The sequence below is a fragment of the Brassica rapa genome, chromosome A08 (genome assembly GCF_000309985.2).
Source record: "Brassica rapa cultivar Chiifu-401-42 chromosome A08, CAAS_Brap_v3.01, whole genome shotgun sequence".
NCBI classification, from domain to species: Eukaryota; Viridiplantae; Streptophyta; class Magnoliopsida; order Brassicales; family Brassicaceae; genus Brassica; species Brassica rapa.
Genome location: NC_024802.2, coordinates 10,546,695 through 10,561,119, shown reverse-complemented (window position 1 = coordinate 10,561,119; position 14,425 = coordinate 10,546,695). Strand labels below are relative to the sequence as shown.

The 14,425-nt window shown below is 37.2% G+C and overlaps 2 protein-coding genes and 1 pseudogene across 2 annotated transcripts; 1 reads left to right on the top strand and 2 right to left on the bottom strand.

Moving 5' to 3' along the window:
• The first annotated feature begins 1,102 nt into the window (after nucleotides 1–1,102).
• On the top strand, nucleotides 1,103–3,037 carry LOC103834304 (annotated as a pseudogene).
• LOC103833993 lies at nucleotides 2,884–3,582 on the bottom strand. Its single transcript, XM_009110046.3, has 2 exons — nucleotides 3,293–3,582; nucleotides 2,884–3,205 (listed from the first exon to the last, which is right to left on the bottom strand). Exons 1-2 carry the CDS (start codon nucleotides 3,358–3,360, stop codon nucleotides 3,100–3,102), a joined length of 174 nt encoding a protein of 57 aa, XP_009108294.1. The 5' UTR covers nucleotides 3,361–3,582; the 3' UTR covers nucleotides 2,884–3,099.
• A 227-nt stretch (nucleotides 3,583–3,809) lies between these two features.
• LOC103833992 lies at nucleotides 3,810–6,581 on the bottom strand. Its single transcript, XM_009110045.3, has 3 exons — nucleotides 5,392–6,581; nucleotides 4,490–4,748; nucleotides 3,810–4,361 (listed from the first exon to the last, which is right to left on the bottom strand). The coding sequence occupies exons 1-3, from the start codon at nucleotides 6,312–6,314 to the stop codon at nucleotides 4,194–4,196; spliced, it is 1,350 nt and encodes a 449-aa protein (XP_009108293.1). The 5' UTR covers nucleotides 6,315–6,581; the 3' UTR covers nucleotides 3,810–4,193.
• Nucleotides 6,582–14,425: the final 7,844 nt, after the last annotated feature.

Below are 14,425 nucleotides of genomic sequence, written 5' to 3'. Positions count from 1 at the left end.
GTTCGAGTTGGCTCTCTACACAATGTGTTTTATTCGTGTGAAGAGACTATGTCTTGCCATGCTTCAACATAAGAGGAGAGTGGGAGAATATATCTTGTACTAATGCGAAAAGATATTTATTTGATTGGTAAAATACAAACTCGTTAACTTTCTCACATACCTATTGGATGAACACTTATCACATTTCACAAAGCAGAAAAATATCTAAGCAAGACAATGACACTATAAAGCTTAATTGTTAAGGGTTCTATTTTTTGATATCCCAAGGTAAACCCGAAGGCTGGATTAATTCCCAGGGGCCGGGCAAACCCAGTTGCTCTACATGGGAGTTAAATACACATGCTATCTGGTGACGCAAATAGGTAAGTAATAATTTAAGTGGTAGGTTTCGAAGATGTTAAGGTTCTGACTTGTTTAGTTTAACAACTTAAGCCTATGATGAATTGGTGACAAAACCATATGACCACTGAGCTAGCCACAAACCATATAGTCTGCTTTAGCCACTATATGCTTCTGTCTACGAAGATTAGCGACATTCACTCAAGCTCAGCCCCAGCAAATACACACATGAATGAATTTTACCATTATTTCAACTGTATCAAACTCCCTTAAGTCAATAAAACAAGTCACCATCCCACGATTTTTAACTCACACACTAGATTTTTCTAACCAACGTCAAGACACAAAGCACTAATCAGATGTAGACTAAATTAGATCAAGCAACGAACATCAAAGTCAGAAACTATGTACGTGAAAAGAAAATATCAACTCATTTTACTCATTATTTTTTTACTGATTCTTGCAGATGCATGTATGAACAGATCCATAACCTTTGTACTTTTTCTACCATCGGTCCATAATAAAGCTCAAAACTTTGCATGTACATAATATTACTACATGTTTGTCCTACAATGCTGCGTACCGTAGACTCTTGAAACAAAGAGTCGCACTAAAGCGTCCGGAGAGGTCATAAGGCTCACAACATGCATATTATCATTGTTAACCGAACAAAACCAGAAACTGAGCTCATGTATCTATCTATATGCTTGGCAAGAATACATTACTAGTGTCTTTGAATTAACATAAGGAATCATGATAGAGAATGGGGGGATGTATGTTCAATAATTTATACGATCAGTTATTGTCACAAATTTGTTTCTTAACTACGAAATGAGGGTTCGAAGAGCGTACCTGTTTGAGGCAGTACTGTAAATGGTTGGTGCTTGCTTGGTGGAAATTGATTGAGAAAGATGGACCTATGAAGTATAACTGGGAAGGCTATGCCGCGCTTATACAGATGGTTCAGATGCACGGTCTCAAACTCCACGTCGTTATGTCTTCCCATCAATGTGGAAGAAACGTTGGAGCCTTTTGCAGGTAATGAAAGCAATTTTAGTTTCTCCCTTTTGAACAAAATCTGTCTCAAACTTCTAGCGTAGCTAATGTTTGTCTCTTTTAAAATCTAGTATTCCCTTGCAACCATGGGTGCTTGAAGAAATCAGTAAGAACCCTGATCTTGTCTACACAGACAAATCTGGGAGAAGGAATCCAGAGTATATCTCCTTGGGATGTGATTATGTGCATGTACACCTATCCAGGTCTATTCAGATTTTATAAGGAGTTTCCGTGAAAGATTCAGAAATTACATAGAAGTTGTCATTTGCGGTAAGCAAGCATCTAGACTCTTTTAAAGAAAAAAATAATCAACTTCATATAAGACATGGGCAGTATATATATATGCAGTGACCTAATCACATCATTTCTTCATGTATTGCAGGAAATTCAAGTAGGAATGGGACCTTGTGGAGAGTTGAGATACCCATCATACCCTGAGAGCAATGGGACCCGGAGGTTCTCGAGAATTGGAGAGTTCAGTGCTATGAAAAGGTATAGCTTAAGCTAGTGAGATATTGTATAGTGTACAGTTAACTGCACCAATATTATACATAACTATATACTTCTTGATTTGCAGTATTTGAGATCGTCGCTTCAAGCATATGCTGAATCATCAGTCGAGAAGACTAACTAGGGGAACAAGTGGGCCTCATGATGCTGGCTAGTACAAGAACCTTCCAGAAGATACTGAGTTCTTTCAGGAGAGATGGAACATGGAACAGTATAAATAAATATGGAAAGTTTTTCATGGATTGGTATTCAGGGAAGTTACTGGAACAGGGACACAAACTTCTAGCTTCAGCGAAAGCAATCTTTCAAGGAACCGGGGCAAAGCTATCAGGAAAAGTAGCCGGAATATACTGGCACTACAACACCAGGTCAAACGCGGCTGAGCTAACCGATGGGTATTACAAATTTACAACACAATAAACCATGACGGGTACTTACCAATAGTAAGCTGTTCAACACACATGGTGCTGTGTTCAGCTTCACCTGCATGGAGAACAACCTGAATTACGCAAACACGGCAAATTGCTCGCCGGAAGGTCTGGTTAAACAAGTGTAGAAGGTGACAAGGCAGGCTGGAACTGAGCTAGCAGGGGAGAAAGCGTTAAGGGAGATATGACTGGAGCGCGTTCTGACAAGTGGTTGCAACGAATAGATCAGATTCTGGAAAGGGGTCGACACAATTTACTTACCTAAAAATGAACAAGAGGTTGTTTGCGGGTCAAAACTGGCAGCAGTTAGTGGAGTTTGTTAAGAACATGAAGGAATAGACGACTCTCTGAAGAAGACACAACAAGAAGTGAGGTTTATGTGGGATTTGTCAAAGGCAGGAGGATCATTGAGAAGGTTGAAGAGACTTCTCTAGTTTAATTTCTCACATATACTGTATCCATAGGCGATCTTGAACATAATGAGATGAAACATTCTCGTCCCCAAATTTAAATATCAAATAACAATATGTATTGATCATTTAGTCTCAAATAATCAACGGCCCTGATTGTAAAGTTCATGTTCTTGATGTCTAATACATAATAAACATGGGAGATGAGAGAGTACAGTGTTACAATCTTTATGATCTTAATCAATGTGGTTTACACTGATAGTAAATGTCTAGTGATTTTTCATATAACTCAAACAAAAGATACAATGATAATTGCTCAAACAAGAGTGCAAAAAGAGCTATCGTCGTCACCTAACTCAAGAATGGGGAGGACAACCAGAGTCCGAACCTCCGCGACGGAGATCTTCGATCAAACCGCCCAGCTCTTTTCTCGCCGATTCTCTACCGAACATGAATCCATACCTTGAAAAATTAACACACGACATATTATTATCAACCCTAAATTGAAGAAATGAGAGTTAAGGGGGCGGGGGGAGAATAATCACTCACCAGCAAGAGACGGCGGAGAATACGCCGGAGATTGCCACCGTTTGGATCAACGAGAACGATTTCTGCATCTCTTCTCTTATTCTAGTTTTTTTTTTGGGAGTTCTCCGGTCATGTTAGACTAAAACGGACCTGAGAGCGGGAGAGAATCGTCTCATGGGCCTGGGCCCATTTAACTATGTGACACAAGCTCTGTTTTTTTCTTGTAAAGCTCGGGTTATGCTATGGCTACAAGAAACCAGTTGTTTAATTCTTCTAGCTTGTGGTTAGTTTCTTTCATAGTTCTGGTTCATTAATTGTGTCTGAATGGTTAGGACTTATGACAGCACTGATCGTACCTCAAGACCATAACCATTTACAAGAACAGATGAATATGTTGGCACTTGTCATTGGCCATTATATATGTAATCTTCTGTCAATTCATTATACATCATCTTGGTTGATTGTGTCAAGTTGATTATAACTTGTCGTTTTCTGTTGAAAAGAAATCTAGTAAGAAGAGATGTTGTTATTCACACGGTGAAAACGTAAAAGACAATGTTTTGTTGCTTCTCTACATGGGTTACGCTTGTTACAAAGATCTTTTGTTAACACACATTGCTTACTCTTCAACAACCTATGTACAGCTTATAAACCAGCCTGCTCATAAAAAAGAAAAGAGCTGGGAGAAAAGATGAAAAAAGTAAACCTGCATTGCTTGCTCCATGGCCAGATCTCTTATTTAATACTTATATGAGATCTCGACATTGGTTCCAAGTGGTTTCCACCTTCAAGATAATCTCAACGGAGATGCGAATTTTGACTGCCATTCTCTAGATGTCTCTCTTTTTCTCTCTCATGTCACCGAAGAAGTTCGAGGTGAGATTCATGACTGTGACTATATCAAAAGCTTTGACACACGAACTCATAAGGGATCATCGCCGCCACTACTGTAATATGTTTTTGTTTGAACAGCCTTTGTTGCAGCAACTCTAGCAGAATTTGCTGCTCGGTTTGCTACCATCACTGCTCTGTTCACTCTCTCTTCCACTTTCACAACTTCATGTGCTTTCTCGGCTGCTTTCCTAGCTTGCTGTTGAATGATATGAACATTAAATACTATTTTTACAAATTGGTCTCTTAACTTCTCAAGAGATGAACAAAATTCAAAGTACATAACTTTGTATGTATTAGTAGGAGTAAGATAAGCTTATAAGTTACCTGGACAGTGTCGAGAACCTTGGAATGGCTGATGGAAAAGGATGAACCAGGACGGGTGCTCTGCTCGGTAGGACAGCTGAGAACACCGTCATCCCAATGTCCTGCCTGTGTCTCACCATTCCTGAATGTGTACATACCAAGCCCTTGCCTTCTCCCCTCATGCCAGGCTCCTTCATACCGATGCCCGTTTCCAAATTGGTAAACTCCAAAACCATGCATCCTGTCTGCAAAATACTCTCCAGCGTAGGTATCGCCATTTCTGCAACAGAGGTGTAGTTTCAAGTTAGTTAGGAAGGTATCACTAGAGAAGACAACACAGTAACCGATCGAATTATTTTAAGATCAATGCTTATGCCAGCAAACAAAAAAAAAGCTTGAACCTTGAGGCCATCCTAGACTTATAATGTTTCAAAGGTAAGAACTACCGTCCAACATAAAACTCTTGGTCCAAATGTAACAGGAACTGAAAGACAGAATCTTAAAATTTATTATCTCGTGCATTTATCAATGGCAGTAATAGTTAATCTTCAAAAATTGATTTGCTCCTAAAAAGGTGAGTGACGCCAACAACAAAACGTATAGGCAGCCTAACAATCCATCAACAATTCAAAATCGAAAGCCATAAACTTAGACCTAACACAGACATAGGCCTAACACAGCATCCTAAGTCAAAACACAATTAGAGGCTTAGCAATAAAGTTCAGATTCGAAGTCAGAAACTATCAGAAACCACATTAATTTCAATTCCAAACTGGTTAATAGTTGGCCCTTATACAGAAAGCTTCACGATTTCTACAAAAGTTAAACGACTCTGCAGTGTTCAAACCCCACACCACCTCACCTTGGCATGTTAATTAATGAGAACGCACAAAGTTAACAAACGAAAACTGATGACTTCTCACCTGAAATGGTAATGACCAAGGCCATGTTTGACACCCCATTTAAACTCTCCAACAAAACGACTACCATCCTCAGAGGTATACACACCACACCCATGGCTCTGTCCATTAGACCACTCACCAGCATACACATCCCCTGTATAAAACCTATAGATCCCAGCTCCATGCCTCATCCCTTGCCTGTACTGACCTCGGTACCTGCTTCCTTTAGCCCACGTCTCAACTCCATACCCATCATACTTCCCATCAACCCAATCCCCTTCGTACTTACCCTTCATCGAGTAGTAATAAACCCCACTCCCTGAACACTTCCCCTTATGAAACTCTCCCTCGTACACATCCCCGGAGCTGTACTTGTGAACCCAAGACCCTGAATCGGTCTTCTTCTCTGTAACGGGCTTTGACCCGATTGACCAAACAACCTGAGAGGAGGAGGAGGAGGAGGATGATCTCAGCTTGAGGGATAGCAAGCGAGCGATGATCAGGCGAATCGAAGGAAGGCGAGGAAGAGCGAGTTTGAGAGAGATGGAAAGGAAGAAGGAGAAGGCGAGAATGGAGAAGACGAAGACAAGGAAGAAGCGGAAACTGATCAAGAGGAAGAAGACGTAGAGAGGAGGGACGGAGAGGAGAAGCAGGAAACGGAGGTGGAAGCATATCAAACGGACTCGAATCACTTGGCGGAGGAGCTTCTGGTTCGTCGCGGAGGGGATCGACGGAAGCGATGATGACACAAACGACAAAATCGAGCCCAGGCGGAGATCAAACGGGTGAGAAGACTGAGGCGGAGACGATGAATCAGCGATTTCAACGGTCAGATGGCTCTGAGGAAGATGATGTTTGATCTTAGGTTTGGGATCGGAAGGTAAACAAGCGGCGGCTTCTTTTCCGATGAACCGCCGTTCTGCTACAGATGCATTTACATACATAAATTTTGAGATTAGGGTTCTTCGCGAATTAGGGTTTCTGTTGCTTTTTTTTGTTCTTCCTTTAAAACTGTCTTCGTTCCGAGAGAAGAGTAGCAAGGAGCTGAGTTTTGAAGCTAAGGTAAAGAGGATTAGTTAAGTTAAGACCCCTGTATTTCGCTTTATTTTACCGTTATGCCATTGATCATTGGCTTTTGTTTAATGTGATTAGTTAAATGCCTCACGTCATTAATCATACAGATCACGAGTAATTAAATGATTTAGCGATTTATTCTTCAAACATTAATGCCGTACATACCATTATAGAATTCGGGTTGGTGAATTAAGTCTCTCCTATTAAAGACTATTTTAGGTAATAATTGTGTCAATAACTTGTAAAAGTGGCAAGAAAAATGAAATTTTCCTTTTCTTGTGGATGGTTTTGTTGAATTGTGTGACTTAATACAATGATTTTGACTTGTACGGTCTTTACGTGTCTGCCATTAGCGTAACAAACATTGATCATTTTCATTTTTTTATCATTTTCATTTTTTAGTTATTCTAAATTATGTTGTTAACCAAATAAGTATAACACATAATCTATTAATAACGGGACTTATAAAAATGATGTTGATAAAATTGGTTAAATCCGATTGTAGGGTAATGCAACTTCCAATATAGTTTAATGAATAGTATTCGTATAATAATAAAAGGGTTATTAAACATATAACTAGATTTCCACCTGCACAACTGTGCGGGTATATATTTTCACATTTATATATATAGATATTTGTTTTACATAATTATTATATATTTTAATGTTACTCACATATTTAAATGTTTGTATAATTATGACAAATATAATAATTTTATAGTTTTCATGTTATAAATTAAAATCATCACATATATATGTTGCTTATCATATATTTGTCTTATTGAATTTGCGTTTGATTACTAAACTAAATTTTTTAATGCATGAAACAACATATATGAAAATAATTTTGTATTTAATTTATTATAATCATGATCCATAATTCAAATCGCTAGATTTTTTTAGTAATTTTTTAATTTTTATTAATTTTATATAATAAATTACTGTATATTAAAAAGTTTAAGATAAGTTAAATTTTTATACATGTATTATATAGTTTACTAATATAACCCGTTCTACCAACATATTATATTTTTAGCATAGATATTTTATATTTATGAAAATAAAATATGTTAACTTATCAATTTAAAATAATTTTATCATACTTTGTTCAATATAACATTTTTATTTTAAAATGATAGATATTATTATAAAATTGATAAAATAGGATATAATTTTATTCGTTTAGTAACATTTCATTACTAATTACAAAATTAGTTGAAAATATTTATATTCAATTTATGACAATTAAGATCTTATTATAATCTTTTTCAAGAGATTTGTTAGATTTTTTTTAAATTAAAAGATATAAAATATATTATGATTAAAGTAGTTAAAAATATTATGTATATTAGCATTAGTGATATACATTTAATATAAAATTTAAATGATGGTCCAAATAAAAATATCATTCATAAAAAAATCATGATTTTTATTTTATTAGAAAACAAATTTGAAAAAAAAATAAAATAAATATAAATATTTATTTCTAACAAAATCTTTAAAAATTATTAGTAAATGTATTTGTGAAATTAATTAATTTCATTTTATTTAAATTTTCGTTTATAAACCAAAAATATATTCAATTTTAATTTCTAATTATATTTTATGATAATTTAAATTAAAACTGACTAATTTTTGAAAGTAAATTTAAAAAGATTCTAAGAAGATTTTAAATAATTTTTGTTAGAACATTTTAAATATATTCATTTGTATTTCAAATAAAAAGATAAAGATATTAAAAGATATAATAACGAACTTATGTAAAATATGATATTTTCTAGGAATGGTTCAAACTAAAAAAATCACACATGAAAAGAAGTCATCATTACTTCTGTTTTAATATATAAGATTTAACAGCTAAAATGAATATCATTACACATAGACTCATCCCTAAACTAAAAAGTCCAATAATGATTAAAATGAAATTTCAACTCCTAATATTTATAATCATTATATTGTGTTAAAATTAATATTTCTTCTATTAAAAAAAGGTTTGAACTTTTATTTGTTGTAAGGTTATGTTTTACATTTATTTGTAAATTTTTTCAGTTAAGAATGATAAATTTAAAAAAATTAAGTTACGCTTATTCAAGTACTATTTGTTAAATTTCAGAAAATAGTTAGTTATATAAAATGATATATTTATAATCAATTTTTAATATGTATTAAATACAAAAATATGTAATTTAAAAAACACAGAGAATCTAAACACTTACAAATAACAAGAATGCTTTTGAAAGAATAGAATAATTATCAATCTAGTCATAAATATTGAACTTTGTGTCTTGTGTTATTTAGATTCATCATAAATTAGCGGTTAGGATTGATAATTACTTTTTTCTTCCAGTGCAAGTAAAGGAAGATTAGCAACATGGACAGTATTGTAAGTAACAAGATGATAGAGTAAAAAAAAAAAAAGAAAAAAAAAAAAAAAAAAAAAAAAAAAAAGATGATAGAGGACATATGCTAATCTACTACCACGTGTCAGATATAAAGCGGCTATCGACAATGCCTCGAGATGATAGGAACGACACCATTCGATACCGATCGAGTGAGTGGAGGGATGGATAAGTTTATCGACTTGGCTTTCTAGTTTCTATATTCAGCTATCATCCAAAAGTGCATGTCTCTCTATCCTTTATTATGGGCTCCCAAACGCATCTGTCCACTGCAGATAAATATCTATATTCGGACAAAGTCTTGTAAATAAATATAAAATGTGATTGGAAAGGTAATAAGAGCACAGCAAATACAAGGTGACATATGCTTTCAAAGCAAATGGGGTAGTATAGTAAGTCCGTAAAAAATACCCCACTCAAAACTTATTTAGAAAGCATTTTAAAATATGTTGCTCAACGGTTTGTTCCATAATTCATTTTCAATACAAAAAATATTACACCTAATTAGTTGATCAAAGGTTTTCCTTGAAGGCTTGAACCTAGCTTATATAGTGGTGAGTTCTTTTAGGCAGATGGCTCTTCAACTATGCGTATTTATGGTTCCGCTAGTGCTTCCTTCGTTGATGGTGCTACTAGAGATTAATGTTCCTCTTCAAGATTTTTTCTGGTGGAGTTTTGTTTTGATTTCTTTTTTCTGATGCTCTTGTTGGCTGGTTCAACTTCGGTTTTAATTTTCCATTTCTATGGTACCCACGTGGAAACACTACAATGTGTAGTTTTGTTATATTGTTTTCAGAGTATTTGCATCCCATACCTTAATATTATCTCATAATTAGCTATATACCTAAAGACATTATTATTCACTCTTTTCAGAGTATTTGCATCACATACTTTAATATTATCTCATAATTATTGATGTTAGGAGTTTTCAAGGCTCCTAAGACAAATGTTGTAGTATAGAAGATTGTCGATCCAGTTCTGAGGGATATCAAAGCACTGGGAATGCAAGTACTCACTTAATCTAAGTGCAACCAATGATTTAGATGGGTTTTAAACTATGACTAAAACTAGAAAGCAATAACAGAATGATACTTTCTTGACTAAAGGAAAAGAGAACTCATGGGCATAAGGATTAGACCTTGGGTGATCAAGTATCGAACTAAGGATGGCAAATGATCAATCAAACTATCAACCTTAAGCCTAGACACAATTCTAAGCAAGCTCTATGTCTAGATGAATGCTCATTTGCTAACATATCTCAAACATCAAATGTCTTTGGTTGAATAATATGAAAGCAATCATTACTAACAAGTCTATTAGCTATCTTAGCATCTTTAACAACAAATGTCTTTGGCAAAGTATACTAAAAGCCTAGGAGAGTTGTCTCGGGCATTTCATCGAACACCTTTCGGGTGAGAAATGCCTAAGGATCAACAACTGAGTGGCCAACTCAGAAGATGCATTATGATTACTCTACTAGCAAGGAAATATGAATGATCTACACTAAAACATCCTAGCTCTAACCTAATCACCCTTAATCTCCCTAACCCATGAATTCCAAAGGTGATTACTCACTAATCTCCATGATTCCTCTTAAACCCATATTGGATTTCAGATTAATCATGTAGAGAAATAGATAAGAAATCAACAAGAACACAAGAACATAACAAATCAAAATCCAAGAGATGAACTTCTCAAGAGAGTTCTTGTGTATTTCTCAATAGATCAAAAGATAAAAGATAATCTGCCTCTGGTGGCTACAAAAGATGTTTAAAACATAGGTTTTAGAAATGTAAAACGTGCATAATGAAATGACCAAAAGGCCCTTAAGTAAAATAGAAATCGAGCAGATAATAGGCGCGGAGCGACCTCGGCATGTCGCTCCGACAAGTCGCTCCGGCCTTCGGGAGCGACCTCAGTGGGTCGCTCTGAGAGGTCACTCCAGGCTTCGCTTCGTGTCGTCTCGCCATAGAGACGCGAGCGACCTCGGGGTGTCGCTTTGGGAGGTCGCTCCGAGAGGGGTGTGAGATGCGAGCGACTTCGTGGTGTCGCTCCGGGAGGTCGCTCCGGGCTCGTTCTCGCGTCTCCGAGTGATGAAACCGCGAGCGACTTCTCCCTGTCGCTCTGGTAAGGTCGCTCCAATAGGGAGGTCAGAGCGACTTGGTGGTGTCGCTCCGAACTGGTCGCTCCATGCCTTGCTCGCCCAATGACCACTCTAAACACTCCTTTTGAGCTCCAAATGCCTCCAATGTTTCCAAGAACTCCATGTGGTACTCCAATACCTGATAAGGACTCATGTATGCAAAATGCAACCTAAACATGGCTAAATCCTAATCTATATGATGAAAATGCACATGGATGAATGGATAAAACAATGAAATATGCAAGATATCAACTCCCCCAAACTTGTTCTTTTACTTGTCCACAAGTGAACTTTCTAGAACTCATAGGGAGAGAGGTTGAAGGAGGGAGCACATAGCCAAAAGAAACACAACTAGCACACTCTCTTATTACACTCTAGCTTCTCTAGGCCTATCTTAACTCTTTTTGTTCTTACACTCATCATCAAGCATCCACACATTCAAATCAACCAACTCTCACATTCATTAAGCACAAAACATCAGGTGAATTCTTGCAAATGGTCAGTTGGTCCAAGTCATTTGGTTGGGTAAGGGAAGGCTTTTATTCAAGTGATTCAAGAGGTTCAAAACATATGATCTTTAAGGTGGTTTACTCTCAAAACAAGTAGCCTTGACATTGCACATAATATATCTAAGAAAGGGACCAACTCATGCATACAATGCTCAATCTCCATTGTTCTACCCTTTTCCCAAACATACAATTACACAATCATTCCCAAATGTCAAACCCAACTCACATCTCTCACCAAAAGATCCTAAGAACTTTAACTCCTTCTCTTTGAAATCTACAAGGGATTTTTCACAACCTCAAAACATTTCTTAGCTCCTAACAACTTTGCTAGCCCCCTTTTTCTTTTTTTTTTCTTTTTTTTTTTCTCTTTTTTTTTTCGTTTTTCTTTTTCCTTTTTTTTTTTAGGCTGGGGGCCAAGACTTTTCAAAACTTGAGCTAGAGGCTTCTATACTGGTCCCAATAAAACAATTCACTTAAGCACAAAGAGTCTATTCTTTTCCTTTTTCATTTCTCCCAAATCATAATCACAACACTCACCCCCACCTATAGCTAGACAATAGAGTGTCCAATCTAGCAAGAATGAAGATCAAGCATTGTCGTTCCCGATACTCTCAACATTATGCACATGTAAGACTTTCCGAAAAAGGCCTCACTCATCAAACAATGAAAGCTTAAAAGGAGGAAAAGGTTTTGGGAGTGGTCTACCACTAGAGTTTGTCAAAAAAGATTGGTATAAAAGATGTGACAACTCAAGTGTGTATAGCCATGACTCAGTACACAAGGGACCATGAGCAAGAAGCATTAAGTTCGTTCAGTTCAAATAAGGTTGTAGTTGGCTTCAAAGACTGAGTTTCAGCAATCAACAAGTTTCAGGAAGAGTTTTCAAGGCTCGAAACATACAAGTCTTTTTGAGAGGTGCAAAAGCTAGTCAAGTGCAACGTAGTGTTCTTTACAAGGCATTCAAAATCATTGCTCCCAATGCAAGTGAATGCAACCTATATGCTCTAGACTCTCCTAAAAATGCAAATGATGCAAACTAAATGATTGATTTTTTTTTTTTTATCTATGCAAATAGGTATGCCATGCATGACTCAATGAAACAACATCAAAGCAAACATGATCAAATACTTGGTACCTCCCCCAAACTTGAGTTACACAGTCTCTGTGTCGTCAAGTAGAGAGAGATACCGAAAAGAAGACTAATATGCAAAAATGAAATGGTATATACAAGGGAGTGTGGTGGGTTACCTTCTATAGGGAATGAGTAGAGGGAGATGCTCCCTCCTCGTCGTCCTCAGGTGGTAACTCTTCAAGGTGCTCATCAGCAGGAGTGCCCATCTCTTCAATGTAGAAGGCTTGCCCGAACACAGTTGGTTTCCTCATTTTCCCTTGATGTCAAAGTGGAGGATGTTCTCTTTACCCAAATGGAGATCAATCGTGCCCTCCTTCACATTAACAATAGCTCCTGCTGTAGCTAAGAATGGCCTTCCTAGAATCAATGGATCTTGAGCCTCCTCACCCATCTCAAGCACCACAAAATCTGTAGGTATCTCATACCTTCCAATCTTCACAGGGAGGTCCTCTAAGATGCCCACAGGGTACTTCACTGAACGATCAGCTAACACCAGAGAGAGTCTACACTTCTTGTACTGAGTGAATCCAAGCTTCTTTGCAACAGACAAAGGCATCAAGCTGACACTAGCTCCCAAATCGCAGAGACTTTTCTCAAATACCATAGGTCCAAGAGCACAAGGTAGTGTGAAGCTTCCTGGATCCTCTAATTTCTCTGGAACATCAAGCCTCTGGATGATGGCATTGCACTCATGGGTAAGAATCATCATGCCTTCCATCTCCTTCTTCTTTGCAGCTACAACATCTTTCAGGAAATTGTTGTATTGAGGAATCAACATGAAAGCATCGATGATGGGCATTGCAACCTGAGCTTCACTCATTTGCTTCTCAAACAGAGCCTTGTACTTCTCTAGCAGCTGCTTCTTGAATCTACCAGGGAATGGAAGTTTGGGTTCATAGGAGGAGGAACAAAAGAACTTTCACTTGCTGGAGTAACAACTTCACCATCCTTTACTGTCTTCTTCTCTTCCCCAACCTTTCCTTTACCTTTGGCTTCCACTATCTTCTCCAAGATCTCGTCATTGATCTTCTCATCAACAATCACCACTTCATCATCTATGTTGATGGCAACCCCCTCACCTAGTTTCTCAGCATCCTTGGTGAGGGTTCTAGGAGGTAACTGCTTACCACTCCTAAGGGTGATAGCTTTGGCCTCCTTGGGATTTGGGTCAGATTTTCCAGGTAGAGATCCTTGCTGGCGATTCTGGTGAGTGTTCATGGAAGCAAACTGATTCTCCAAATTCTTGACTGTAGAAGCAAGGTGTGAGAATTTGTTGTTGAGCTCATTGTAGCTCCCATCAATCTTGGAATGAAGGTTCTTCAACTCATAACCAACGTGCTTCTCACTTCTGGTCTGAGATTCCAAGATTTGTTTCAGTAAGGTATCAGTGCTGCTCTCTTGAGGAGCAGAGGAACCAGACGAGGGGTTTTGCTGAGGCTGATAGCTGCCTTGCTGGTTGTTTCTTGGCGGATAGCCACTCTGTTGGTTGTTTGGATAGGATTTCTGTTGGTAGTTGTTGTACTGAAAGTTGGGCTCCTTTTTGTACCAGCTACCATTGTTGTTGATGAAACACAACTCCTCTTGACCTTCCAAACCCTCAACCTCATTGACAGCAAGTGGATCTTCCTGCTTGGAGTTACCAACAAACTTCAGCTGCTCTTGGGTTGCTTTTTCAGCAATGAGTAGGTCGATCTTGTCTTCCAAAGCTTTGATCTCTTTCCTCGTCTGCTTATCATCTGTTCTACTGCCTCTGTCGTGGTCTCCACTGTAGACTGCATCACTCTTTACCATGTTGTCA

What these genes read in the sequence shown, in the direction of transcription:
- LOC103833993 (XM_009110046.3), bottom strand. Translation starts at nt 3,360, where the DNA reads ATGCAGAAATCGTTCTCGTTGATCCAAACGGTGGCAATCTCCGGCGTA. An exon ending in TTCTCCGCCGTCTCTTGCTG is followed by an intron (nt 3,206 to 3,292) that starts GTGAGTGATTAT and finishes TAATTTTTCAAG; the next exon opens with GTATGGATTCATGTTCGGTA.
- LOC103833992 (XM_009110045.3), bottom strand. Translation starts at nt 6,314, where the DNA reads ATGTATGTAAATGCATCTGTAGCAGAACGGCGGTTCATCGGAAAAGAA. An exon ending in CTTGGTCATTACCATTTCAG is followed by an intron (nt 4,749 to 5,391) that starts GTGAGAAGTCAT and finishes CCTCTGTTGCAG; the next exon opens with AAATGGCGATACCTACGCTG. An exon ending in AGGTTCTCGACACTGTCCAG is followed by an intron (nt 4,362 to 4,489) that starts GTAACTTATAAG and finishes ATCATTCAACAG; the next exon opens with CAAGCTAGGAAAGCAGCCGA.